At 37.1% G+C, this 27836-nt stretch overlaps 1 protein-coding gene across 2 annotated transcripts; it reads right to left on the reverse strand.

Annotated features, from left to right (window-relative positions):
* LOC149305534 (calbindin-like) lies at nt 1-27813 on the reverse strand. 2 transcript variants are annotated; one of them, XM_089477348.1, is made up of 11 exons: nt 27735-27813; nt 27326-27402; nt 26018-26092; nt 8385-8465; nt 7154-7210; nt 6048-6125; nt 3309-3364; nt 1989-2028; nt 1844-1897; nt 491-562; nt 1-114 (listed from the first exon to the last, which is right to left on the reverse strand). In XM_089477348.1, exons 1-11 carry the CDS (start codon nt 27811-27813, stop codon nt 1-3), a joined length of 783 nt encoding a protein of 260 aa, XP_089333474.1. The 2 variants fall into 2 exon arrangements, with proteins under 2 accessions (XP_089333474.1, XP_089333475.1); XM_089477349.1 differs by lacking the exon at nt 26018-26092.
* Nucleotides 27814-27836: the final 23 nt, after the last annotated feature.

Here is a 27836-nt window from a genome sequence, read left to right on the forward strand (position 1 = left end):
CTAGTTTTCATCGGCACAAAGCACTAAGGCCAGCTCTGTTCTGTACAGCTTTCCTCCGTCAGATAAGGCCATGATGCTCTTCTTGTATGTTGAAAGGCTGTTAATATCTAGTTCCTATTTAAAGAACAGATAATGATAATTGTAATCCAGTTTAGTTAACCAAAAGACCAAACCAATTTGCACATGAAAAAAGGCAACATTTTCCCCAGTTTATCATAGCAACTGCACCTCTTCAATGACTGCCCTCCTGTTTATATATTCAGTAAAACTAGCCTTCTGAGCTCCTTCAAGTGTTTCAAAAGCATCTCCAAAGGTCCATGACCGACACATTGAGTGAAGGATTTACATTCGTATTACTGTGGCTAAGGAGATTTAATGTGTTTCAGCAATTACAGACCGTTCGCTCTTTATCCTACTTTATAAATTAGCCAGATTTTGAAACCTAATTTAAATCCAAATTATCCCTTCCAAAAATAAAATCAGTGATTACCTTTTTATTCTTTTCGCAAAGATCTTTCAGCAAGGCGTCCAATTCATTTTCATCGATGTAGCCGCTTCCATCCTGTATGGTAGTAAATGAAAAGCTGAGCTGAAAGACTTGCATTTAATGTGTTTTCAATGCTGCTTTTATTTCACCAAGCTCGAATCTTCTTTAAATGAACACATTTAATATTTTCATTGAATGAGTTTTATACAGTTCTATAGGACTAGCAAGGGAGACAGGGGGATAATTGCCCCCTGAGCTGCTCTGATCTAAAGATTTTGGGCCACTACTTGTATCTTTGTTTCTCTTAATATGTTTTTTTTGCTTTCCCTTTCTATTAATCTTTTTTAAAACCAGACTGGATAGTGCCCGCTGAGCATTATTGTTTTCCAAATGTGCTTTCACTGTATGTTGCTTTATTACTGGGCCTTCGAGATGGAATTGCCCCACGGGCTAAATGTCACCAGTCCTCCAGTAAGGACTTTCCTACTGTTTAGGAACCTATAAATTCTAGGCGGATTGGTTTCTGCAGTTTTCTAAAACAATCAGAAAAAAAACACTAAAAATAACCTTTGGACATCTTGAACATCTGAAACATTGTAGAAAACCACAGAAACCCTTTGTAGTTTATAACCATGAGTGAGCTAGAGTTTCCCATATGTCCCCAATCGTATTATTCCTGACAAATACAGCCTGGTTCCAAGATTTCTTACAGTCATCAAGAGATAGGTCATCGTAGGTGGATGAGGACATCATGCAACAAACTCTTGGTCTTGTTTAAACTTGTCTTAAATTAATGCAATGAAAACACTTCTACTGTGTTTTTTTCCTTCTTCATAGAGTTTTAAGGGGAAAATATTTAACTTTATTCACCAGGAAGTTTTGGGTGAAAGAACATATTTTACACACTATGAAGGAAACTCAACGTCTGCTTCTGTAACCATTTGCTACTTTCTTTAATAATAAAAATTTCTGCACATGAATGCCCTACCCACTCTGGCTGCCTGGTTTAATGGATATACACGTGGAAGTATCATATTCAGATTGATCCACAGAATAGTGAAATGTTACAATTTGGTGAGATTTTCAAAAGCAAGATCCCTTGGAGTGCTTGTTTTACACCATGAAAGCCATGTGATGCTATAACAGGGCCCTCCTCGCCTTTTGTTCTGTAAGTTAAATAGTTATGTTATATACTACTTATTATGTCCTGTCTACCCATTATACAGCGCTACGGAATTTGATGGGGCTACATAAAACAATAAATAATAATAATAATACATACAATCATGCCTTTTCATGTAAAAATGCAGAAAGAAGTTACTTTCTCTATGTAATAATTTCTGAACAAAATCATACCTGATCATATAATTCAAAAGCCTTGTTGAATTCTTTCTCGCACATTTTTACACCCTACAAAAAAAAAAAAAGAATTGCAGTTATACCTATGTACTTTAACAAATAAGTACGTTTTCTTACATAAAAAATGTTAAGATTGTCATACCTGGAATTTTAGAAGAAAGTTCTCCTGCACGGGAAGCAATCTTTGGGAAAACAGAAAATGTAATTAAATCGTGCTTCTGTGTCATATAAAGGCAGACGTCGAAATTTTACACTACGGAAAGTGGAAGCAAATAACAGGATTTATCTGCCAAAGTATTGTAACCATAGAAGGACTGGGGGCGACTCTGGTGGCTCTAGCACTTTAAATTCGGCAGCTGCCTGCTGGATATGAGAGGCCGCATGCCACGTTTTTATGCTCACGCTGTGTGTAACTGGGCCTTTAAAGCCGGTGGCAAACTTAGTGTATATTTGGTGTTGGCTAGCGGCCCTCAATGCATTTGTCTAGTGTGCTACATGGCTCGTCCAGGCTTCACTATTGGTAGGAAAGCAATATGGCCTCTCGTATTTGCCAACCAACATATTTTACATTGTAAATATACAATGACTATATGACTACAAATATCCTTGTTGTCTTAGATAATTTGCACGCAAAAACTGATTTTTATACATTTTAGATATCTATTATCTAATCTATATGTGTAATATCATTATAACATTGTGTTTGGTAGTATGCTTTAATATAAGGAATTGTCGGAGAAGCTTTAATGAGGTAAACCGCTTAATAATTTCTTATATGTCATGTCCCAGCTGTTATTTTAGAATTTTATGTGGTCAGACATGTGGAAGGCAGCACAAATGATATTTATGTCATCCTATGGTTGCTAAGGAAATTCACAGCGGAAACCGATTCCATTCACATGAATCTTCAAACCATAAAAAAGTAGTTAAAGCCTCTAACAGCATGACTGGAAATTCCTCAAAAGCCATGAAGTGGTTTTTTTTCCATAAACAGTAATTATTAGTTACAAACATGCACAGCGTGAAAATTATTTCTTCTAAAAAATTAAATGGTGGTTTAGTATTAGAAAATTGCATTTTTATTTAATTTATTTTGTTGTTTTTACGCATTTTTTTTTTAAACATTTTAATACATACTGGTTAAGAAAACATGTTTGGAAAATGTTTTTTGTACCATAGTTCTTTAGGTTTATTAATCTAGAAGTAATTGCCGTATTTAACATTTGATTGACATGAAGCACTGTTTACCCACTTTGTTTTAAAAATATACTATATTAGGCAGAAAAAAATAAAATAAGGCTTTATATTGCCAGACTGTTGTTGAGAACTTCTCTACCAAGTTGAGAACATTCGAATGCAGTAGACCCCTCAAGACTTGTTGAGTTGACTCTGCAAAGGTTTTAGTTAATTTTCTTACATTATGTTGCTAAGGAACTTATTATTGCAAAGTATTGAATCTTACCTTGCCATTTCTGTAAGGCCCAGTTTTCCATCATTATTGGAGTCAAACATCCTGAGCTGGAAATGATAAAAATCACAACACAATTATTTATCATATCTAATACTTAAATGAGATGTCAAAATACAAGTTCTTCAAAATAATATACAATCCATTGAGTATAATTGGCCTTTTCCCCAAAAAAATCATCAAAATTATCTCAATGGTACATTGTGAACAAAGTCAACTGTAATAAATTAATACATTTCTACTATGGTTTCTTATAAGAAAAAAATAGAACACTTTAGGTAAAGAACACTAAAGATTATAGAGACCAATAAACCCCACTAAGCTTAAAATATGGTCTCACTTTACAAGTGCTGTAAGTAGATGTTCTGGTACATTTATTATATGATCATTACACATAGAGCTAATGGAATAATATTGATGTCCGGTTGTTGTTTTTTTACAGAAAACAACCAGTTAGCAAGAAAAGCAAATACAAAAAGAGGATGATAATAATAATAATCAAAGACTTAACTGTAATGGAAGGAAGTTTTACTTTACTAAGTGGGTGGTAGATCAATGGAACATCCTCCCAGCAGGGTGACCACATTGGCCATGTTTTCTAGGGCATGTATGTTTTTCATATCGATGACCAGCCCAGATAAAATGCTGCCCTGCAGTATGTGGGACTCATGGAAGGGAACTAATTAGTTGGTTATATATTATCCACACTGCAGGGCTGCACTTTATCTGGTCTGGTCAGCAATATTTAAAAATGTTATTTGTCCTGGAAAACATGGCTGATGTGGTCACCCTACCTCCCAGGAGAAGTAGTAGAGGCTAATACAGTAATGGAACTCAAACATACTTGTGATCGGCACAAAACTTTCCTGAGTCAAAGGACTGATTCAGGTTTGAGATTTAGCAGAAATAACGTGCAGATTAGATGGGCCGAATTATTCTTAGAAAAAGATGTGAAACAAGCTTGAATGCGGGTATATTCTGCAAGTCTGGCTTTGGGTTGAACTACATACATTGCCAACCATTCGTACTAACACCAAGCATTGTACTCTATAGAAACAGGATTTTCAAAAGCAATACTTTTGAAAAAGTGGGACTGGAAACACGACCGCGTTTTATGTTTTAACTGGTGCAGCTTTTATAAAAGCACATACAATACTCTGCCCGATTCTCCTGTGATTCTCTCATTTTAAATTACATTCATTTTTTACTCATTAAGAATTAGGACACTTAATAATAGCAGAGTGTGCCTTTCATAAGAGAATATAACAGCCCTTAATGACTTTGCATAGCAGCTGCATAAAAACCCATCTTTCTATCTGCTTCTATTAACTATTAGCATGATAGCAGATCACTTATAAATCTATAAATGGGATACTATTATTAAATATGGTTGCACATAATATTTCATTACATCAGTACGATGAGGTTCATTTAACGAAGAGACAAAATGAATGTGTCAGCTTGAATTTTGTCATAGATCATACCGGCACCCTGAGATTTCCAGGCACTCAGCATCAATGTCATGTGTAGAAATTATAGGTTCGGGGGAAAATGTTACTAATGAGGACATTTATCTATGGTTGACGGCTGCTCGGGTTGTAAAACAGTTATGAAACATTTGGTGCTTCATGGGAAAATTAGACCTATATTATATTAATTTACAGTTTAACATGTCCCCAGTTCATAGAAGAAAGATGTTGAAGAGCTAAGGAACAGAAAACAATGTTTGTTTGTCAACATCCCAAAGAGGACACATTATGATTTCTTTTAAATTTGGAAGGAATACAAAAAGTAATGACTGGTTGACTATATTCTTTCAAAAGACTAAGCATTCAGGAACGTCAAAGGAAGTGACAAGCATGAATGGATGTGCCAATATGGCTACGAGTGTCAACACATTACAGGAGCCTAAGGACAGTAACTCTGGTAGAACTTAGTAGATGGAACTCAGCAACAACAGGTATTGACTGGATGTAGGACATAATAATGCAAATGACCAGTAGCCCACTGTGCCTGGGACACCCTTTCTATTGAGGACAGCAGGTGATCTTGAAGGCTGGTTGGATATAAATGATGGGTTCAATTGTTGATCCCAGCCAAGCAAATGCACTTTTAAGCAATTCTACCAAGTAGAGTCCTCATAAACTCTTTTTTTATATTACATATCCTCTAAAAAGTGCAAGAACCTAAATGTTAGTGACTGTGAGCATCAATATAAAGGTGCTATCAAATATCGATCATGGATGTAGACTGTGACTGGGAAAATGTTCTTTGCATTAACTGCATGAGACATATGGCAAACCATGATCCTAGGTGTTCATTAAACTGAATGGTGTCACGATGGGATGTCTGCAAAGATTGAGCTGTTGTTAATCTCTCTGGATTACAATCAATGTTGAATGTAAAAAAATGAATTAACCGTCTGAGAACCAAAATGCGTTTCAGGTTTTCAGCATATAAACCTGTAAGGAATACAACTATGTATGAAATAAAAGAGTGCTTGCCTTCTTATATTTAACACATAATCCAGTGTTTTAGTTTCCTTATTTCAGAGGGTGCATAGATAGAACAATATGATGCTGATCGCATAGCATCTTTGTTTCACATTTATTATATAGTAGTTCATCTAAGGTTATAAAATAATGTTGTCTTTGTATCAAGAAGAGTATTTACTACTCATTAGTATCATTTATACAAGCTATTACTCTTGTCCAAAAGCAGTGAGGCTCTTACCATAGTTTGGGTATATTCATCTAATTTTGATTCTTCATATGGTTTATTTGCCTTCTTTAACAAGTCTTTGAGAAAGTTCTGTTGAGGCATTAAGCGGGACAATACAATTTCAGAAAGATAACCAAGAGTAACAGAAGAAACATCATTTTAAATCAAAGGTGAAGGGTAGCAAATATGTTCTGTTCCTTAGTGAAAAACTAGCAATACATGGAACCCTTAATTCCAACAATACAACAAAGAACAATTTAGATTTTGAATGGCATTCATACTACACAAAAACATTCTAAATGTTGCGTAAGGATGGATGTAGAGAAACAGGAGTGTCTCCATGCGAAACACTTTGGATGAATGCTAAGCCTCTTCCGTTAAAGCAACCTGACACCACATCTTCTCTAGAAGGCAAGAATACAGCATTGGGCAGATTCTCCATTAAACCCATTTGACCCCTAGTATAAAAACTGGGCAAGATTTCCCCTTAAGAAAATATATGATTACAGAAAACACTTGTTTTAGATTAGATTATAAATGTAAACAGAACAGCCTCAGAGGTACAGACTGCTCCGTAGATTATACAAGCAAAAAAAAATCCTCTGTCTTGATGAAGTCACAGAGTAAAATATGTATTTTTGACAATCATATGAGCATATAATGATGCAGCAACACAGCATCAGCTGTCACCAATATTGCGGCCACAAACTAGTCAGTGTAACGAATTCCAGGTCCTAGTACAAAGTATAACTTTAGCAAATGAGCATTGCTAAAATGATATATTTTATTTTATATTATAATTTTTTATATTATTAATTTAACTTTTATTTGATAGATGTCAAAAATCACAGTGGGCAGCAATTAAATAAACAATAAAAAGGAAATAAAAAAGAACACATACATACCAAAATTCTGTATTTATACAACTAATCTTAAAAATTTTGTATTTTCGAAAATACCTCCCTGTTTATTTTAATTAATTCCACAAACTATTCTCTGATTCCCTCAATTCTTTGTTTTCATGCTGTTTTAGAGAAATGAAACACACAAAGATATTTCTCCTCTAGGGAAGCAAAACTAATTTTGTTTTGTATGTGTTACATTTCTGTTTATATTACCTTAAGTTCGTCGGTTTCTATGAAGCCGCTGTGATCAGTATCGTATCTTCTCCATGTCTGAAAAATTCAAGAGTTCTGAAATTTAAACCTTACATTTCTCAATTAAGCTGAAATATATATTGTCCACCGTAAAGAATATTACCTGTGTCATTTAGTCATTGGAATTTAAATGGTTTGAACAGGCAAAGTAATGACTCCTGTCACTTTTTTGTTGACACCAGGATTCTGAAGATGTCACAGACAATGACTTTACATTGCATTTGCCTGTTAATTGCTTGTTTGCCCTTCCAGCCGTCTCTGTGTGTTTCTACGTGTTCGTCTATATCAGTGTAGTGTGTGTCTCACTCTGTATGTGTATTACATGTTTCTATATACGTATCTCAGTGTATAGCCACCTCTTACATTTCCCCTAAAATGTCCTTCTCCTAATCCTCTAGACAGAAAGCCTTTTGTTGATCTCATAACAAAGGGGCAGAAAGAGGTGGGTTAACATGTTTAATAGTGACTCTTCCGTTGTTTTTTTGAGTGCATTTCAGAACTGGTAATAGCCATATTACCATCCTACAGTTTTCTACTGGGGAAAATATATATCCCCTAACCCCCCATTGAAAAGAAAATACCTGTATTAGAAAAGAACAGTAGGATTTTTCATCCAGGCAGGTGCTGAACATATTAGCACATGGGATTAGCCTGTAAATCATTCCAATCACCATTGGGTGAACGGACTGGAAGATTTTCTGATTGTGTCTTATTTCAGAAACATGCACCATCAAACATGCACCCTCCGCCACCATCAAACCTTTGTAATCTAAAATAATAATAATTTATGAAGTAACATATTACTACTATCAGAACAACATGGTTGGGATGTAGGGCCCACGCCATATTTAAGCTCCCTGGATAATCATTGTATTAATAATAATTATAGAAATAATAAAGGTCTAAAATTCTTCATCCTGGTTCCACACACCTTCTACCTTCAACTAAAATGAATTTTACTTGAATGCCCAAAATATAGAAACCAGTAATACTGGAGAGCGTGAGCCACTGTTCTTTATATGTTTATTTGTATCTCAGAAGAATTCTGGGAAGGTACATTCTATTATATTAGTAAAGAAATACCACCTATTTAGTTTTCAGACAGTACTGTGGGCTGCATATATACAGCTTTAACAGTTACTTGTTTTTGACGTGAAGGTGGAAGACGCTCAAAGAGATTGATTCAAAATACCTGCATGAACTCCTCGCTTGACTTCAACTGCTGCCTAAAGAACAACAAGAAGTTCTCTTCTGTGGGCAAGATTTGAGCAAGCTGAAAAAGACAGATAATACGAGTGAAACCTATGTATTACTTTTCACTAAAAAATATTTTTCATAACACACAGATTAAGAGATTAAATGTATCACATTTCCATGGGTGAGAATATGTTTTCTCGTATCTTTAATTAAAATTCATTAATTTATTGGTAGAATGGGCAAGACCTGTTTTCAAGGCAATAAACATTGTGATAATATTTGAATTAACAGGAAATAAAAGCGCTTAAAGCTATCGCCATTTATAAATCATTTGGAATTAATTGTTCTTCTATTTATATACTGATGATCAACACTGAATGCTCTGTAGCAGGGGTAGACACCCTCTCTTCAACCATTGTTAATCTACAACTGTCATCATCCATGGTGATCTTAAAGGCGCTAATCATGGACATGGTTTAAGAACCATTAAAGAAATATAAGTGGCCTACACCTTTATTATGGAAACCACACATTCTTTTAGGAACATGTTGTATATGTAAAGAATAAAGCAGGCTGAAAGATGAGAACGGATGTCAGCTTGTAGTTCGATATCTGCAGAATTCTGTAAAACCTCTAATCATGTCAAGATAATCACAGAATAAGATGCACAGCCTCATATGCTTTTGAGCTCTGCAGGGCATGGACAGGCTTTGCAAAGATAACAAGACTGTAGGTCAACAATAGCTGAGAACATAAAGGTCCCTACACCCTCTTCAAACATAGCCTGCCCTAAAGTAATCCAACATATCCAGAAACTAAACGCGATGGGGACGTATGATGGGAATTATGGTTTAAACAATGATAAAAAAAAAATAGATCTCGCCTTGTAGGTGGATATCCATGCACCCACTGGAAATAAAAGTATTTAATACACAGAGAATATTATGTGTTGCCCTAAAATGACTGGGATTTGTAATTTGAGATTAGGAAAATACTGATCGCGTACTGCTGCTTACTATTACACAGAAAAAAGAAATAACATATACTTTCCTCTGGGAAATAGAAAAGCTTCCTGCTGATGTAAACACACATCCAAGTTACAGGGTCAAATTGCCGAATGCTTAGCACATGCACTTTAAAGCCATGCTTCCCTTTTCAACGCTACAGCATTAAACTTTGCAAATTAACACAAAATCTACTAGGTGAAGCCAAGTAAAAAAGGCTTTATAGCCGCCTGTACCAATGTATCAATCCAGAGACACGTGGGTTGATTTGAGACACATGGGTTGATTTGTCTTCAACAGCTGGAGGCTTTGGTAAGAAATGGAAATTCTTAGAAGAGTAAATATGGTCCATATTCCTTCGATTAAAAACATAAACTTACAAATGCTGTTTCTTGCTTAAAAAAACGTACTTGCATTTAATGTATTTTTATATTTAATTATTTCCCAATACTTAAGGTAGGAAGCAAGGTCCTAATGTCACTCTTGGCATGATGACGCCGCTTGTTAATGTCAACACATTTGTGAATAAGGCCGAGGTACTGTTTTGGAGCTCTGGTACCAGCCCTAGAAAGTTCCCCGGAATCAGGTATGGAATAACTTGATGTTTTTATCTGATTGCTAAGTAACAATAGACAAAAACGTTCAACCATCTCCAAAAATGGAAACCCTTCCAGGAAAAACGCTGTCCCTGCGTCTGAGTTTCCGCTTACATTTGCATCATGAGTGCTATGTCATAAACATCATGTGATTACTTGTAACATCACATGATACATGACATTTCAAAATAAACATATGCCCTTAATTATAATTTAATATGTATAATATTACTTAGAACAAACAAATAAAGGTCAGGGATTTTGTTATATCAAATAGGAATTAAGGTTACACACAAGAAAAAACTAAACAAACATATGTAGCAACATAGCCTTTAAGATCTTGGATAACAAACATGTACGGGAGCCCATATAATAGAGGCGGTATTATCAAAGACAAGACTAATTTTACAATCCAGTCTGTTACATTGTAATATGATACGCGAGACAGAAAAAATATCCAAAATGATCACTTGCTCTAGATTAGAGCCTTCGATTTTATATGGTTTACAAACTTGAGGGTTTTTAAACCAATGTTTATTTTTGGATAATATGTACAAATCTAATCTTGGCACTAATTGCTGTCAGACAGATTAGTTATGGAACAAAAGCCACGAAGAGTTTTAATCTCTAATGTGTGCAAAGAGATAAATATACAGTACGGCCTTTGGTGATTTTTCTCTTTTTTGTGCAAATTCATTCTAAAATCATGTTGCTTACACCAACACAACATTCATGTTTGCGTTTGCTTTTTTTGTCACCCAATACTTAAATAGATGGATATTTATTCATGCTAGATAACTATTATGTAATTGTATCAGAAAAAAGTTGCAATATCAAAAATCTCTAAAAAAAATATATTTATAAATATATATATATATATATTTCATTTTCTCATTTTCATTAGATTCAATGATTACATTTTGAGTTTTACTTTTAAACAGAAGAAATCATTTATATACATGTATAAAAATATATAGTTGGAGGGAGGGAAGCATCTATCCCGATCAGCCATAACATTATGACCACTGACAGGTGCCATGATAACAAGATTATCCGTGTTATTCACTTCACCTGTCAGTGGTCCAAATGTTATGGCTGATCCATGCATATATACTGTACATATCTACATATTTAATATAAATTATTATATTATTATTAAATTAATTATATTACCATATTGAAAGGAAATGATGATTTTCTCCCCAATGAGTTATTATGTATTACTTCATTCTCTTATGTGACCACTCATTCATTACCAGATATTTGCTTGTCAATATGACAACGGTAACACCGGGAGGTTAAACTGAGCCTTCCTTCCAGGAAATCACCTAAGGCTAGTTTCAAGGTTACAGTTTTGCAGTGCCATCCATTCTAAATATTTGGCTTGGTTCCTAAGGATAGAATCTTTGTAAAATAAGATAAACATAATTAAATATTGATATAACCCAACACAATCTGAAATGGTAGCTTATTACATTTGAAAGATTTCAGAACAGTGTCAAGGTGAAGTTATGGGTTATTTTTTTATATTTCCAAAAAAAACCCCCTATGTATCCTATTTGTACTCATGTAACTTAAAGGAACCGTACAGTCTTATGTTTTACATAACTGCTACTCTAGTTTTCATCTACATGCCTATATACAGGTATACTCAATGTATAATTAATGCAACAAGAGTTAATTTTATTCAGCCTACATGAAGATGCAGATAAGAACATCATGTCATGCCACATCAATCTCCTAGAAATAAAATCTTTTCCAGTTTTGCTTTTAGTTCAAGCAAAACATTGAAGACCAGGATACCCTACGCTTCACAAGTAACTTTCCAACCAGTGGAATAATCAATTCAGGGAAGTAAAGGCTCGAGTGTTGTGGTAGCGGCAAGAGTAGGCAGTCCAACCTGCATCGCTCTTCAGGAGGGACATTGGCAGGTTCCTGGGTACCCCTCTGTTCCCAAGTCACCCAGATATATCTGTTCCTCTTTCCTCCCCTGATAACTTTCTTTTCTTAGAGCTTTGCCTGTTTGGGAATGTGGGTATCATAGTATTCTACAGCCCTAAAAGTCAAGATACTGTGTATGAATGATGGTAAACTGCACTACAAGACTATTTTTTGGTGACTTCCCTCGTAAAATGGTGTCAGTTGCATGGCTACACAACCATAAACTTTAAGTGCCAGTAAACGTTTAAAATAACATTGGCGATAACAGGGAAAGGAGGTTTCTCAGCATCCTGTCTGAAAAGGTCTGGTCGAGATATGCGCTGACAGCGTCAGCATGCATCTAGAGCCGGACAGCTGCCAGTCGGACATCCGCAGAAAATTAGGTGTCTCTCAGACGATAAACCTTGTTTTCCTATTCTAGACGTGAATTAAAAATAAGTGGCTTCTATCAAAGAGGACAGCATTATTGTAAAAGTTTAATAGCCCTTTAAAGCACAAGACCCACATAACCGTTACAGCCAAACACAGCTGATTTATCATTGTTTCTGTAATATAATAGCAGAAACAAAGCTGTCCATGTATGCCTAAGGGTTTATATATAAATTAGAAAAAAATAAAAGAAATTATATCTAGCCGCCTGCTCATTCTATGTGATAGGAACTAAAGCACAGCAAAATGCTCATCATTTCCAGTTCTGCTCAGTCACCATAATCCCGGCTACTGTTCCACGACTGCTGCATTATGCAATAACGACCCCAATGTCCTCTGCACAGTGAGGTCAGAACAGTATTTATGGAAATACAGAAATATCCTTGGTTACCCCAACAAACCAGCCCCTAAAAGAAAGCAGGTCATCAACCAAAAGATACACAGCTAAAAAACAAGAATTATCTTTAGTAGAATACGTTGTTGATGTTAGTATTATAAATAAATCATGTGCAGTATATTATGTTAATCTATGCATGCAGGGGAAGGTTGGCACTTTTTACCCTGTTGCCCCCCACCAAGTAACTAACACTCGCTAGTATACATTAACACATTCACTCTAACGCACACGTGGAGCTTGGGGTGTGAGCAGAGTGGGCAGAGAATAATCAGGAGTGGGAAGAACCTGAGTGAGGAGTGGGCACGATCTAACAGTTCTTCCCTACTCAGTGATTGAAGATTGTAACAGCTGTGCTTCACCCAGAAGATGGTGATGATGAAAGCTTTATTTTTGGTGGTATGTTGTTTAAATGTACCTAATTCTTTGTGAGAAGTTAAGCAGATTTAGGAGTTTTACCTGTTAATTTCTATTGCTGTCAGTGAGAATAAACATGAGGGAAAACAACCAAATTCTCTTTGACACTTGGTTAAAAAATATCCAAATTTGGCAATATAAATTTCAGTCTGGAAATGTATATATAATTAAAAAAATCACAACCTGAGATATGAAACAAAAGGAAAATTAACATTTTTAAAATGTTTCTGTTCATTTGATCTGATTAAGTTTATTGTACTGCTTCAATCCATTACCCAGGAGTCTACAATTGCAGGACCACCAGACTTCAATTGTTATTTTCAGTTACAGTTATCTCAAAGAATTGTTCCAGTCATTTGTAAGTCTGTTGCAGTGTGTACACTCAGTATAAGAAAATTAACCTTTTGGGTGTGCAAACTAATTGTGAATACACTTGTCCATTGCATGTACATATTAACCTCTAACAAATCAATAAAATAACCACAGACACAGAATTGTAAATTGGATAAAATTGGCCATAGCTTTATTTAAAATGGTATAAGAGGCATTAACAACACAAACCATTTAACGTAATAACCAAATAACTTCTTATAAATAATACACCAAATACAATCCGCCCCTTTTCTCAGCCAGATTGTGTAACACCAAGCCTCTATCCACCTCAACACAGAGGCGACCTTTACCCCTTATAAAACTACGACAATATAACATACCTTACATTTAAAACAAAAGGGAGGGGGGGTGGGACGCTTGCTCAGCAACAGCTCCTTGAAGATTTTTCTTGAGGTGAATTTAATCACCCTGCGAGCAGCTATTTATTTATTTTACAGTTGCCTCACACTGTAAGCACAGCTGACTGTACCAATCAGCTGTGCTTATTTTTCCCGCCGCACAGAAAGCCCAATCAAACCTAGTGCTGCAGCACAGCTGATAAACCAATCAGCTGCGCTAAATAAACTGCCTGCCCAGTAACCTAGAATTAGATTTAGCTAGCCTAGCCCACCAAAACTTTATGCCTTAACTAACCTGACCTTTTAGTGACCCTTATTATATAACTAATGTCCAGCAATGGACAATTAGCGCGCCGCTTAGGCAGCTTGCGCTTTCAAAGAAACTTGATGAGATAAAACCAATATTTAATTTATTGAGGGGTAGGTTCATAAGACAATTAAAGGGCAAATGCTGCCATCAAAGCTTTTAGAACAACTAAAATCATGACTTAAAAAAAACTAAAAACTGTACTTTTTGTTTGCCCGTGTATTTTTTTTTAGATATTTAGTTTAAAAGTACTCTTCATTAAATCTGAGACTGACAGTGGCAGAGCCAACGTCAGCTAGTATGTTTCCTGCTATGAAGTTATGAACCATTTTCCTCAGGTCCCCTTATAATGCTGTCTAAACAAATCAAGAACAATTAGCAGCTTAACAATAGATGAGCGATAACAGAATGAGGCAGAATAACCATGCAGATCTTGTGAAAAAGAAGAAAAGGGAACATACTGTATCATTCCCTTTGTATAAAGATTGTATAAGATGGGGTTTTAATATGGTCATTTTACTTTACTTTCTTTGTAAGCATTATTACATACGTTTGTTTAGTGTATAAGACATATAGGATTGTAAAAATGACATATTGGCTTTAAGCTTCGTAATTACCTAAAGCATCTTCACAAACGATAAGTCGTTTAGTCTATGAGTGTTTGACTTTCAAACTCCCGCCTTGTGGATGTTTGTATCCATAAACCTCACATAACAGCTACAAACTCACCATGCTCAACAATCAACAACCCTGTTTTAATTATAAAAGCTATATATATATATATATATATATATATATATATATATATATATATATAATGCATAATGGGTACATACAACACAACTGTCAACTGTATGACTAAGAGAGAGAGAGACCCTCTAATGAAGCTCTTTAATGCATAAGATAAGTGTATGCTTATTTGTAGTCTGTTTTGCAAATACATGGTGGGTTTCTGCAGAATTCTATGGCTGTAAGTGCATATGAAGGATAGGGTTACTCACAGAGTACTTTGATATGCCTTCTATAGTATTGGTGTCACGGGCATTAGACTTTCCTTTCATGTAAGGGCTGCATGATGGTGCATTTGATGTTCTTTGAGTATATAGAGCCAGTTATTACTCATAGGAAATAAATTAATGGCGATAGCCTACTAAAAAGGATATATTATGATTCTGTATCAGAAAACAGTAAGGTATACAGAGTGTAGGGGCCAGTAATTAGCTGCCCCATTAATTTCCAGGTACATTTAATGTGTCAGGGTGGTGAGGGCTTAGATAGCAACCAATGATTTAGCATTAATGAAGGACTGCCTGATTGGGTTTGGAATATCATTAACATACACAAGTAAGCACTCAGCAGGAGACTTTAAGGACATCGGAAAGGGAAGAGCTTTTGAGTATGGATCATGTGAGACTATAAAAGGGAGAGCTTTGCTGCCTTCATAACTCTTTGGATGACCTCAATGATTTATTTACCCCATTTTTTTCTGTCCAGGTGAAGATGATCAGCATTAGAATGGGTCATAAATACCACAACCTTCTCACCTGACATCAAGTAACAGCAACAGGATACCTAATGGAATTAATTGTTTCCAACATTTAAAAAGCACTACAAAGATCTGGAAAAAATAATGCCTAGATTTGTAGCTCACATTATAGTTGAGACAGGACAATTTACATTCTTGAGTCAGCAACACAATTACATTCTCTATGGAACAGCGCTTTATCGTGTGTATCAAAAAGCTCCATCTATATTCTTAATTCATTAGTTTATGCATATTTATTTTTCCACCAGGGAAAAAACAGTGTGCATGAAATATTGTTTTATACTGAAAAAGAAACTTCAACTTGAAGTTAATATCCACCCAGAAAACGTGGGACCTAACTCAAGATACATAGTTCCTTGTGCATTCACGTGACAAAGAAAGTACAACCTCTTTAAATGCTATAGTTTTACATATCAGGACTTAATAACAATCCCCTTTTTCTTAGCAGGTCTAAAAATTAGGTAAATACAACCTCAGATGAACAACAACACATGAAAGCTAAAGGTTGTTCAATAAGCTATTGAATCATTTTTCAAACATGGCTTCTTCACTTTGGCTTTACAGTATTGTTCTTGAATAAATCATGACACGGTATAATATGTCATGTGTTGTTGTTCATCTGAGGTTGCATTTACCTAATTTTTAGACCTCAAAGAGGCTGTACTTTCTTTATCACACAATTGCACATATGTTTTCGCAATTGTTGCTCTGCCTCTCTTTCCTCTCCTGATGTCCCTGTTTTCTAGGAGCTCGGAATGTCTGGTGGGTCCTTAGAAAATCATAGTTTCACAGCCTTTAGAGTCACAATAATATATATATATAGAAACCCGCAGCACAGGGGTGTAACTAGACGCCTCAGGGCCCGGGTGCGAGAATCTGTTAAGGGCCCCCCACCCCCTCACCCCCCCCAAACACATCCATCCAGTAAATGCTGGAACCTAGGCATGATGGGACTGTGATTGCTGTTAGCAATCACACTCCTATCATGCCAAGTCAGCCAATACACGCTGGTACAGGGTGGCTGTAAGTGATGTGCAGACCCCATACTGCTGGCAGCATCACTACACAAGGGGGCAGCTGGCCAGGTTTCAGCATGTACTGGCTGACTTGGCATGATAGGAGTGTGATTGCTAACAGCAATCACAGTCCCATCATGCCTAGGTTCCAGCACTTACACATCCATGCTATCACACACACATCACACACACACACTCATAATCATTCATTCACAGATTCATTCCCTCAATCACACACACTCATTCAAACACCCTCCCCACCCCCTTACCTGCACTGCAGCTCCTCGATGCCGCTCACAGACTTCAGCAGGGGGCGTGGCCTCCCTCTGCCTTCTCTGCTAAAGCACAGAGGAAGTAGGATGTCACGTGAACTCCGCTTCCTCTGTGCAGTCCAGAAGACCCTCCCACAAGTAAGTAGTAGGGCCTGAGGTGCGGCTCGCGTAAGATCGGTTGCCCTGGCTGCCGATCTTACGCGGGCCGCACCTCGAGGTCTCGCGGGCCGCATGTTGGACGCCCCTGCTTATTTGAAAAAAAAAAAAATAAACGGAAAAAAGATTTCGGGCGGCCCCTTGGCTTGGGCCCCCCTGCCGCCGGGGCCCGGTCGCAGTCGCGACCCCTGCGACCCCGGTAGTTCCGCCACTGCCGCAGCATAAGATAAGTATATAATTTCAAATGAACTACATTATTCATTCTCTTAAAGCCTTACTCAGTTACATAAATAGCTGTTCTTTTGTCACAAGGACACATAAGGAGTTTACATAAAAGCAGAAGGCTTTATAAATTAAATAATTAAAATAAAAAAAATATATTACTCTAAGTGACATCTTACATAAGTATCATTAAGAGGGCACAAAGCCCCTTTGGTAAAGCCCTGCTTCCTATTAAAGCCACTGGCTATACACTACAGCACCCGATCTACCCCGGAATGGCAAATCAGGCATGTATGGAGCAATGCCGAACAGAGGCCCACTAGGCATCTGTTCGCCATTGCCAGATGGCCAGTCCAGGCCTGTGTGGGGCTGGGTATTTTATATACAAATATATAATAATAATTCTGGAGATTCATACTTCAGAGGAATTAGTTAATTTGAAAAGAAAATCCAGAGATTTTTTAAATGAAATATAATACAGTTAAAGTCTACCCAGCATGCTTGTCCCCACAGTTGAACATAAACATTTTATGAAAGTGAAGGGAAAATGAAGGGAAAATGAAGGGAAATGAAACTAAACAGCTGTTCCATTGAAGGTCACGAAAGATCAGACTGCAATTTAAGTATTAGCTACTCATATGACCCTCGCTCTTGCCTATGATATTAGCTTTGTTGACGTATAATCCTTAGAAGGACATTTCCTGAATAACAGACCATAATTGTATAGAAAGGCAAGTGTTCGAAATCTCCTGTTTTAGACACAAGAATTATTTATTATTAACTGCATATATTATAAAATGAATTTTACCACAAAAGCAAGTGCATCAGAGGTACAAAATGTGTTATAATTCTTTAAATGTATATAATTTCTAGATTGTGTTTCTTTAGAATAATTATGAAATGTAACTCCATTTGATGTGCCCCCAATTATATCTTGGGTACAGTGGCATAACAAAAGATGCCAGGCCCCCCTGTGAAACTTATGGTGGGGGCACCAAGCTCCTCCCTTAAAGTGGTACTTAATGGACCACCTGAATCGAAGCGTGCATGGGGGAAACGCGTCATCTGATGTTGCGTTCACTAAGACCAGGGGTCATTTGACTTTAGATGGCGCACGCATCATGTGGCCTGTTATGCTTGACAAGGTTCCTGCATCACTGATTTAAAAGTACCCTGGTGGTTTAAACACTGAGTACATGAATCCCTTGCTGCAGACTCCCCCGTTACACCAGTGCTTGGGTACTGTCACTTGCACGGTCTTTGAGTACCATCTATATGTATGCAGAGCCGCATATATTAGATACATTTCCTTAGGTTAAGTGTAAGATTGTTACTTATGATCAAAAGGAGAAGATGTGTTTGGTCCACTAGCCGTAAGAGAGCTTTTCCAGGAATGAAAAGCATCTACCTCCTGTGTCATAATGGTATTGTAATGTTCTGTTGTTAAGTAATTCACATTTTACAAACCATTAAATATTTAACCAAAGGCATAACCAATGCATTTCTGGGAAATTTCCTTCATTTAATGTGATCTCCTGGTTGAGATTGCATTGGTATCCTGATTTGCATACATCATGGCCCCGGGGACAGCAAAGTGTACAGCAAAGTGCCCTAACACGTACACATATTGACACACACAACAACACACACTAATACATACTCACACACTAACACCATGTTCTATTACACACACTTAATTTACTACATTAAGTACAACATCACTTTTATATCAATATTTAAGTTAGCTATGTTTTTACATAAATAAATGACTTTCATCAATACAGCATATACGATCCCAAGAGATTGCTAACATTTGTTACTTTACTATATGGTAATTTAATAATATACTTGCAATTAAAGATCTGCACTTACATTTCTTATGTCATATGCCTAGAAGATGATGTATCCCAGCTTACAGTTCATCATTCCTTCTTAACTGACTGTCAGGCCCCATCCGGGCTGCGGAGCTGCATGTCTTTAGTTTACCTTGCCTTGCTATAGTTTCTCTAGTCTTGCTACGGTTTTCCTCCCTTTGCAGTAATCCATTCCTGGATTTCCCTATTCTCTGTCTTGTACCTTTGATTCCTTGCTTCCAGTCTTGGTCTTTGCTTTAGCTCTGTTTCCTTTATAAGCTTTGTCCCACCTGTGTGTTCTGTTTGTCTCAGGCTGCAGTCTAAAGGTATGTCTCTCATTGCTATGTGTTTGGGTTTCATGTTTAGTTTGTTTCGTATCACTGTCAGCAGGGATTAGTGTTAGGACCCACCGTCATTGGAGTACTTTGGCGTAGTGGTGGGCTAAGCATACTATGGCCTTAAGATGTGACAGAATCTACAATAGTTATCATACAGTCCTAGGCTAGTTCCTGTATTTATGTGTGTCAGTCTCATGTAACCTGTATCCCAAGCAGCGGGGTGTCCTGTCTTGTATCCCAAGCAGCGGGGTGTCCTGTCTTGTATCCCCGGCAGCGGGGTGTCCTGTCTTGTATCCCCGGCAGCAGGGTGTCCTGTCTCGTATCCCCGGCAGCGGGGTGTCCTGTCTCATATCCCCGGCAGCGGGGTGTCCTGTCTCGTATCCCCGGCAGCGGGGTGTCCTGTCTCGTATCCCCGGCAGCGGGGTGTCCTGGCTTGTTCCCTGTTGTGCCCTGTATTATGTATGTCTTGTCTGGTTATGTTACTTGCTTGGTCTCTCTGTTCCTTGCTATGTCCTCCTTGCTTGCTATGTTTCTGCTATATCCTTTGCTTAGCTTCCATGCTCCCCGCCTGCAGCATCCTGCCCATTTCTATGTTCTGTTATGTCTCATACCTGCTCCAGGGTGCTTGCAGGTTATTACTTTGTTTTGAACTGGATAACATCCGCTGATATGTCAGGGCGCTGGTATGTGGCTGCACAACCCTAGGTGCTCGACACCCTGGAGAGTGCGGTCGCCCTGCATCAGGCCCTGTCCAACTCCGCTACTGCGCAATAACTCCTCAACTCCATCTTTGGGCGCTCTGGGTCGTGGTAGCCATCTGACCACGGACCCGGGTCCTTACACTGACTGCTAATTGCTCATCATAAGTAGTACAGTAAATGGTCAATAATGGCAAATATCCAACTATGTCCATAACATAGGGGTTCACAGCAGCCAAGTTTATACATTTGATTGCAAACATGTTATGCATGCAAGTATTGGAAATGTATACAATATACTGTATACAGTGACACTGTACAGTCAGAGAGATGTTTGGTGCAGATTTTTTGCATGGATGGAGTGAAAATCTTGTGTATAAACCCCTGAGATTGAGCATTTGGAGAGCAAGGCAGGCAGAATGGGGCAGCAAACGCACAGACCAGGGAAGGCTCCAATTGGCTTTCTAGGTCCACATGTTCAGAAATAGAAACAACTTTTATTTTTATTATAGTCTACCTTTCTATTTCAAATTTACTTGCGGATCTTTAAAAATCAAAACACTGGCGTTGCAATACCTAGATTATGAAGTGGAATAATAATGTAGGAACCAAATACTATATATGCAATAATATTTTTTTATGCTTATATTTTTTTTTTACTTCATTAAAATAAACAAATGTCAGTGTGTTGTTCCCTTACCTATTACCTTCTAGAACTAATAATGATAATAATTATTATTACTATTATTATTATTGTATTTTTTATTTCATTTCTTTATCTACATATTAGCAGAGAACATTAACTTAAATATAAATAATAATTGTTTTATTCTAAACTTTACCCCAAATTTACTCTTTACACATAATCTCTAGACCCTACAATATTACTGAAAACTAGTAGAAGAGGTAGTGACGCAGCAAGAACACATTCATTTCCATAGCCACGCTCTTTGAACTGGCAGATTTATTTAAATGCAACTGGCCTTTCTAGAAAGTTACTTTATTGCTTTATTTATAGTTCTATTTTTGAAGCTTCAAAGTGATTAAAGAAACCATGAAAAATGTTCCTGAATTAATCATGAACTATGGTCACCTCTCACTAGATGAAAACATCTTCTTCATAAAAAAAAGACATCTTTTCAATATGGAAATATTCAACCTCCCAGCAGAATTGATGGAGGCTAATACAGTGAAGGAGTTTAAACATGCCTGGGATAGTCATATAGATGAGACCACAGGCTGATTAAGTTTTGGCAGACCAGATGTGCCTTATGGTTCTTATTTGCCTTAAATTCTGTGTGTCTATATGGGACCTATTAGAATATGTAATCAACATCACAACTTCATCACAATCCTCCAAATTCCATTTTATATAAGAAAATATAAAAAATAAAAACAAAATTCAACTATTATTTGACCCAATTATCTCAAACGGTATGTGAAAGATCGATGCCGACATTTGCCAGTGTTTATTTATAAATTATTCATGGATGTACCAGTGTGTGTGTACAATTAATTAAGGGATCATGTAGTGCTTGTGTAACTCATGTATAAATTAGACAAACCATGTGTGAGGTAACAGGAAATCTTCAACAATTTAAATGAATAATGAATATATTTTACACGATACAGGTCATGATCACAGATTAAATAATCTATATTGAGGGAACTTGTGGAGTAATGTAACAATTCTCACATAACTACAGCAGATCGGTTTGGATTTGTAAAAAATTTGCCTAAGAGGAAATAAACCAAATTTGAATGAAGGCGCCATCTGGATTTTTACCAAATCCTTTGGTTTTGGTTGGATTATATTCATTATATGTTCAGACAGACTGACATCAATCATAATAAGCTTCCTATATACTTCCTCTTTTGTTATGGCACCCTTCTGACTGTGATGGGCATATCTAGTTGGTGACATACAATACCATGTAGAGATAACATGTATTATATCATGATCTCCATGATCTCTCTGCCTGGGCAGATTATTAGCCCTCCAATGAGGCTCAGCAACAAGGTCCAAGAAGTCAATAGTAGTAAAATGCAGCCATTCCATTAAATGTGTTAAATACATGCAGATGGGACTATATTAGATAGGTTTGACTTTAGGTAGGTAAATAGAAGCTGGGACAATCACTGCAGTCTCCTGCTGTACAGACTGTGGGTCTTGCCACCTGACACAGCGAGGGCCGGCTGCATTAATGGGGTCCGGCAGTGGTCTTGTACGCCACAGTACATAAATTACACCACAGTAACTAAATATATCATAGCTTTTTGTTTATCCAAAAATTGTTTTGGAGATTAACAATTCACCTCACGCTGAGATAGGTAGCAACAAAGCAAGCATTATTTTATCTATTTCCAGGTGCTGAAGTTATCTTTCTTTCCAGCCCCTACACTTACAAAGTCTACCAACTCACAAATAAATGCGTCTTCTTCCGCATCTTCTTCATTTTCTTAAAATTTTTTGGCCAAATGGGCCAAAATGATTAGAAAAATTTACATAAGCTAATTTGTACCAAATCATAGTTGGGACAGGCACAAAAAAGAACATACAGACCTGTTCTAACACCTGCTCACTCTAACAGCATTCCTCCACACACTCACTTTCACATGCATAAACACACACTCTTCCTAAGCTCTACTAACACCATACACTTATACACATACTCGTGCTAACACCATACACTAATGCCCACCAATCCATATACCGACATTGAATACCAACACTCTCAAAGCCTATGAGATAATTCTGGTTGGTAAATGCCCTGACTGCAGAGCCTATTCAAACTATCCTTCTGAGGCGTTGCAGCAAATACAGTGCCTCAAAACATATACTATGACTATATGTGGAGTTGCAAAAAAAACCCAACAACAAATAATAATAATAATAATACAAATATATATAAGTATAACAAGGCTTCTATAATGGCCCAAAAGCTCTCTCATACTTGACTCTGTCTGATACTCTCTTGCGTTCTCTCTCTGTGTCTCCCTACTTTCTCCGTCATATGCTTCCGTGCCACTATCTCCTTTTCTGCAGTTTAGCTTCTTTTCTTGACTCTTCTTCTTTCTTCTTCCGCTTCTCCTCACTGTCAGATCCATTAATCAGGTCTCTTGGAGTGCTTTTGCAAAAAGACAGAGCCTTTGGAGGAACAGGAGAGAGGCTGTCCCAATGATTCTGCCCTTTTGCAGAAATACTCCAGGAAGCGGGAATAATGGAGCCGGATCTGGGGAAAAAGAGAAGTGCAGAAATGCTTCTCTTTCCTCTCTGTTCTGTCTGCATTCATCTGGCCTCCTAAGGCATGCCCCATGGGGACAGCCTCACCCCCATTCCTCCAATTGGGGGCAAGGGTGTGCGTGGATCTCTGCCCCTTAGCACAGGCCTGGTTAACTAAACGGATAGCGATGAGAAGAGGATTAAGAAAGAAGACAGAAGGCAAGAGAAGAAACGGAGCTGTGAAAGAGAGACACGGAAGCAGTTGGCAGAAAAGTTAAGGAGACATTGAGAGAGCGTAAGAGAGAGAGAATGAGAGTGTGAAAGAGAGTGAGCATGAGAGAATGTTAGTGAGGGTGACAACAAATTGTGTTTCCAAACAAAATGAAAAATATTACTAATTGTTTTTGGCCTATTCGAACTTGAACTCGATTAACTACTTATATCCCTGGGGACCTGAGGCATGGACAACATAGTCTGTGTCTTCTCAGTTAATGTTGACCAACAATTTCCATCATCCTAGCAAGGAAATCAATTGAACTGGGGTGGGTTGGCAAAATCCCAGCCAGGTGACCCAGCAGTAAAGCAGCCTAAAGGATATTTGGAACCAGGATGCCCAATATATCCTGCCTTGTGAGTAAGAGTTTAACAAAAAGGGAACGCAAAGAAACAAATAAAGAGAATACACAAATGATTTACCCAATAAGTTCATTTTCATTGAGTCATTTCTACACTGAACCCTCTGGTTCCTCCATATTCAATTGCAAATAATACACACAACAAAGCTTCAAGCCGTGGCCCAAAATAATTAAATCACAGCAGTTCAGGGCTCATTTACCCCCTGCCTCCCTTGCCAGAGTATCAAACACAACTAGTCAGCAAAAAAAATTATATACAACACCATTTTCAGAATGGCAAGATCACCCTCCATTATATGGGACAATGTAACCATAGTTTATCATTGAGTCAAGTAGCTTGGTTTTCAAAACCACATATGATTAACAGTGGGTATTTTACTTCATAGACAGCATGTTTTTTTGGTAAAAACAGGAACTGAAACTTGAGCACTATATTTATATCCCACTCCAAAGCCTTCATTATGGGCTTCAATAGCAGACACAGAAAATGGCATCCCTGTATCTATGATATAATTATCACTAGGGAATAATGAACAGCCGTGGCAGGTGTACATTTACTGCATAGTATAGAATTATCTCCAAATGTATGACTCTGTACCTTTTCTTGCAAACCTTTTTTTTATTTGAACATAGCTATACTTTAGATTTTTCTCGATATGTTGCGACTCGTAATTTCATATTATATAAGATCATAACAGTAAACTGTTCTGCTAGGTTTACCATACAAAGGAAAGTTCTACTAATGCGGAGTTCCAGTAGAAACAAAGAAAAACTATACTTCATGGATTTGAAGTTGTTTTTGATTTTGTAAAATATTTCATTCCAGCTCCTAAGAATAAATATGGTTTATTGAGAAGTTGTGGCAAAAGTGATACAGTTTCTTGTGGCTCTCTTGGCTTTTGGGGTGCAGTCAGGGGTGGTCTATGTTTAAGCATCCGAGGCAGCTGTCTGGGGTGTCTGAATCATAGAGGGCCAGGCAACGGCATATTATTTCTAAGGGGACAAGTCTGAAATGGCAGCAGCTGCTAAGCCACTATACCAGGGCCCCAAATCCCTGTGTATCTCTGTCTCCCCGGATGTATCCCCCTTCTAAGAGCACAGAATGTTATTATTATTATTTATTGTTTTATATATGGCACTGTCATATTCAGTAGCGCTGTACAATGGGTAGACAGGACAGATCAAGTAGTGTATAACACAACAATTTGACTTACAGAAAAAACAATGAGCTTGATGGATGTGAGTGTATTGCAATGTTATACAGCTCTAAATGCTACAATTATTTCTAGATAAAACATCAAAGAAAAGTATAGAATCTGTAATACACCATAACACACACGATTTGTGTAAAAATGTAATGCTAGGTAAAATGGAGGAGGGCGCCAAAGTGTATTTTTACTCTTGGTCTAGTAGCCGGCTCTGAGTATTATTATATTATTACATTATGAGTGTATTGTTATTATTATGTATTGTTTTTTTTATAGTGCAGCTCTGTACAAAGGGTAGACAGGACATAACAATCAATATATAAATAACAAGATGTCATATAGAAACAGGTGGAGGGCCCTGCTCCAATGAGCTTACAATCTTTACACTATGACCGCGGTCCTTAAAGCTAACAACAGCAAGCAGTCAAATGCAGAGTCAAAAATGTAACTGCTGTTAACCTCTGCAATTGTCATTCTGATAAAAGTACGCCGTCTGCTTTGTCCACTGATGTAGTAGTGCATGAATCCTAAGCATCTGTTAGATATCATTAAGATTTTAATTTGTTTTAGAACATATTGGCACACTACGGTTACAGGCATCTAAGCTATTCACACAATACTGCTGCATGATAGAGATCCTACCTCTACTATGCCAATCTTCCCATCGCTGTTCTGTCCATATTGCTCCACAAAGGCTTTCATTTGGTCTGATAAATCCTGTAACATAATTGATGATTATTTGTCAGAAGTGACTTATTTGATATTGTTGTATGTCCAAAAATCATCATACAAAAACACAGTCCGGTGAGTTATTACGTATATAATATAAGGGTAGATAGAAATATATGCAGGACATATCATTAAAACACTATATGAAAGTATCAATTTAGTATACATAACTAATATGTTTACCATACTTGCTCCCTTACTATTTTTTTTTTACTTAACATTTTAACTGTTATAAACTGGTAAAATATAAAAAATGGGTCATAATATATATAGATATATAACTGAACATTTGAAAATATATATACAAATACATATTCCTTTTCATACATTCATTCTGTTATTAGAACTAAAATTCAACAAACTCTATAAGTTCCGCTACCTTTGAATGCAATGGTTAAATCTGGAGTAAAATCTAACACCAAGCAGAACTCACTTCCAATGATAGAATTCTGAGTTACATTGTAATGCCCTAAATTATGGCAGGTAATAAGGGTCACACAAGTAGGGCAAAAATCCCTGATGCCAACACTTAAATAACTGTAGGGAATATTGCAGAGATAAAACAGGCAGGTTGTGTTCAGGTCCATGCAGCAAGAATTACAGTCCGAGTGACTAAACATTTGAATGCGACCTTTAAGCAAACGAAAAAAAGAAACACTACACATAGCCGATAAAATCAATGACTGTGACAAACTGTGTCTATAAAATACATTGTTTGTTACTGCATAATAACAGGTCTTGTACTGAAATAGTTAAAATGCATTAAATACATGGAAGTTAGACATCAGTACAGAACGCTATTATTGAATATAGGTAGCTGTAAGGAATTAGATTGCCGGATCAAAATATTCTAGCAGTTTAAACTTTTCAACCTCCGGGTTTCTAAGGGCAGCCGTGTAAGATATATTTAAGTGAAATGCGATACTTTAAGTAGATGCAGTTGAGTCTAAAATCAATGAAGCCTTAACTGTGGCTACTGGCAGCTCTTGGGCAGCATTGCATTGGTTGCAGCTTCACAATCTGGCTGGGTTATTTAATGGGAATTAAAGTTAAATATAATTCCATATTTAGCAAAGATTATCACAACTGAGATAGGTAAGCAGGCATTGAAGAGAGACAATTTAGATGACACTCAGTCTGCACAGCAAGGGTTAATTACAGCTCTGTGCAAGGGAAGCTTCATGTAAAGCATGTAATATTTGCATTTTCTAAGTCACATACCAGTCCTGCTTTCTTCCTTGCCTGTTGGAGCTCCTGGATAAAGTTCTGCAGCTCTTTGCCTTCAATGAACCCATTCCCTGCAATCAAAAACCAACACTTTAGGAGAATGTCCTGCATCCTTGTGATACTGCAAGAAACTGGAACTCAGCAGAGTACAATAAGAAGGTAAAGCATTGGTATCCTTGGGGCTTGCGTTAACACATTACAGATTTCAAGGCAATAGACATACAATCACATGCACTTGGAGGTCCATCAAAGAAAAGAAAGTCTTGGCAGATTGCAGATTTTAAAAGAATTATTAATGTAAAGAGTGCCTTTGACTTTCATTACCAGTGGCTACCACCTCATCCACCTGGCAGTGAAAGGAGCTTCTCTTTAAACACTTTATGAGAATAGTGGGTATATTCACCATCTGTATCATAGTGACGCCAGATTTCTAGGAACTGAGAAGCAGAGATTTCCACTCCTTGCAGGTGAGTCTGTGCCATGGTCCTGGGGGTAGCCGGAGACG

The sequence above is a fragment of the Sceloporus occidentalis genome, unplaced genomic scaffold (genome assembly GCF_023333645.1).
Source record: "Sceloporus occidentalis isolate IW3139 unplaced genomic scaffold, rSceOcc1.0.p SCAF_11, whole genome shotgun sequence".
NCBI lineage: Eukaryota > Metazoa > Chordata > Lepidosauria > Squamata > Phrynosomatidae > Sceloporus > Sceloporus occidentalis.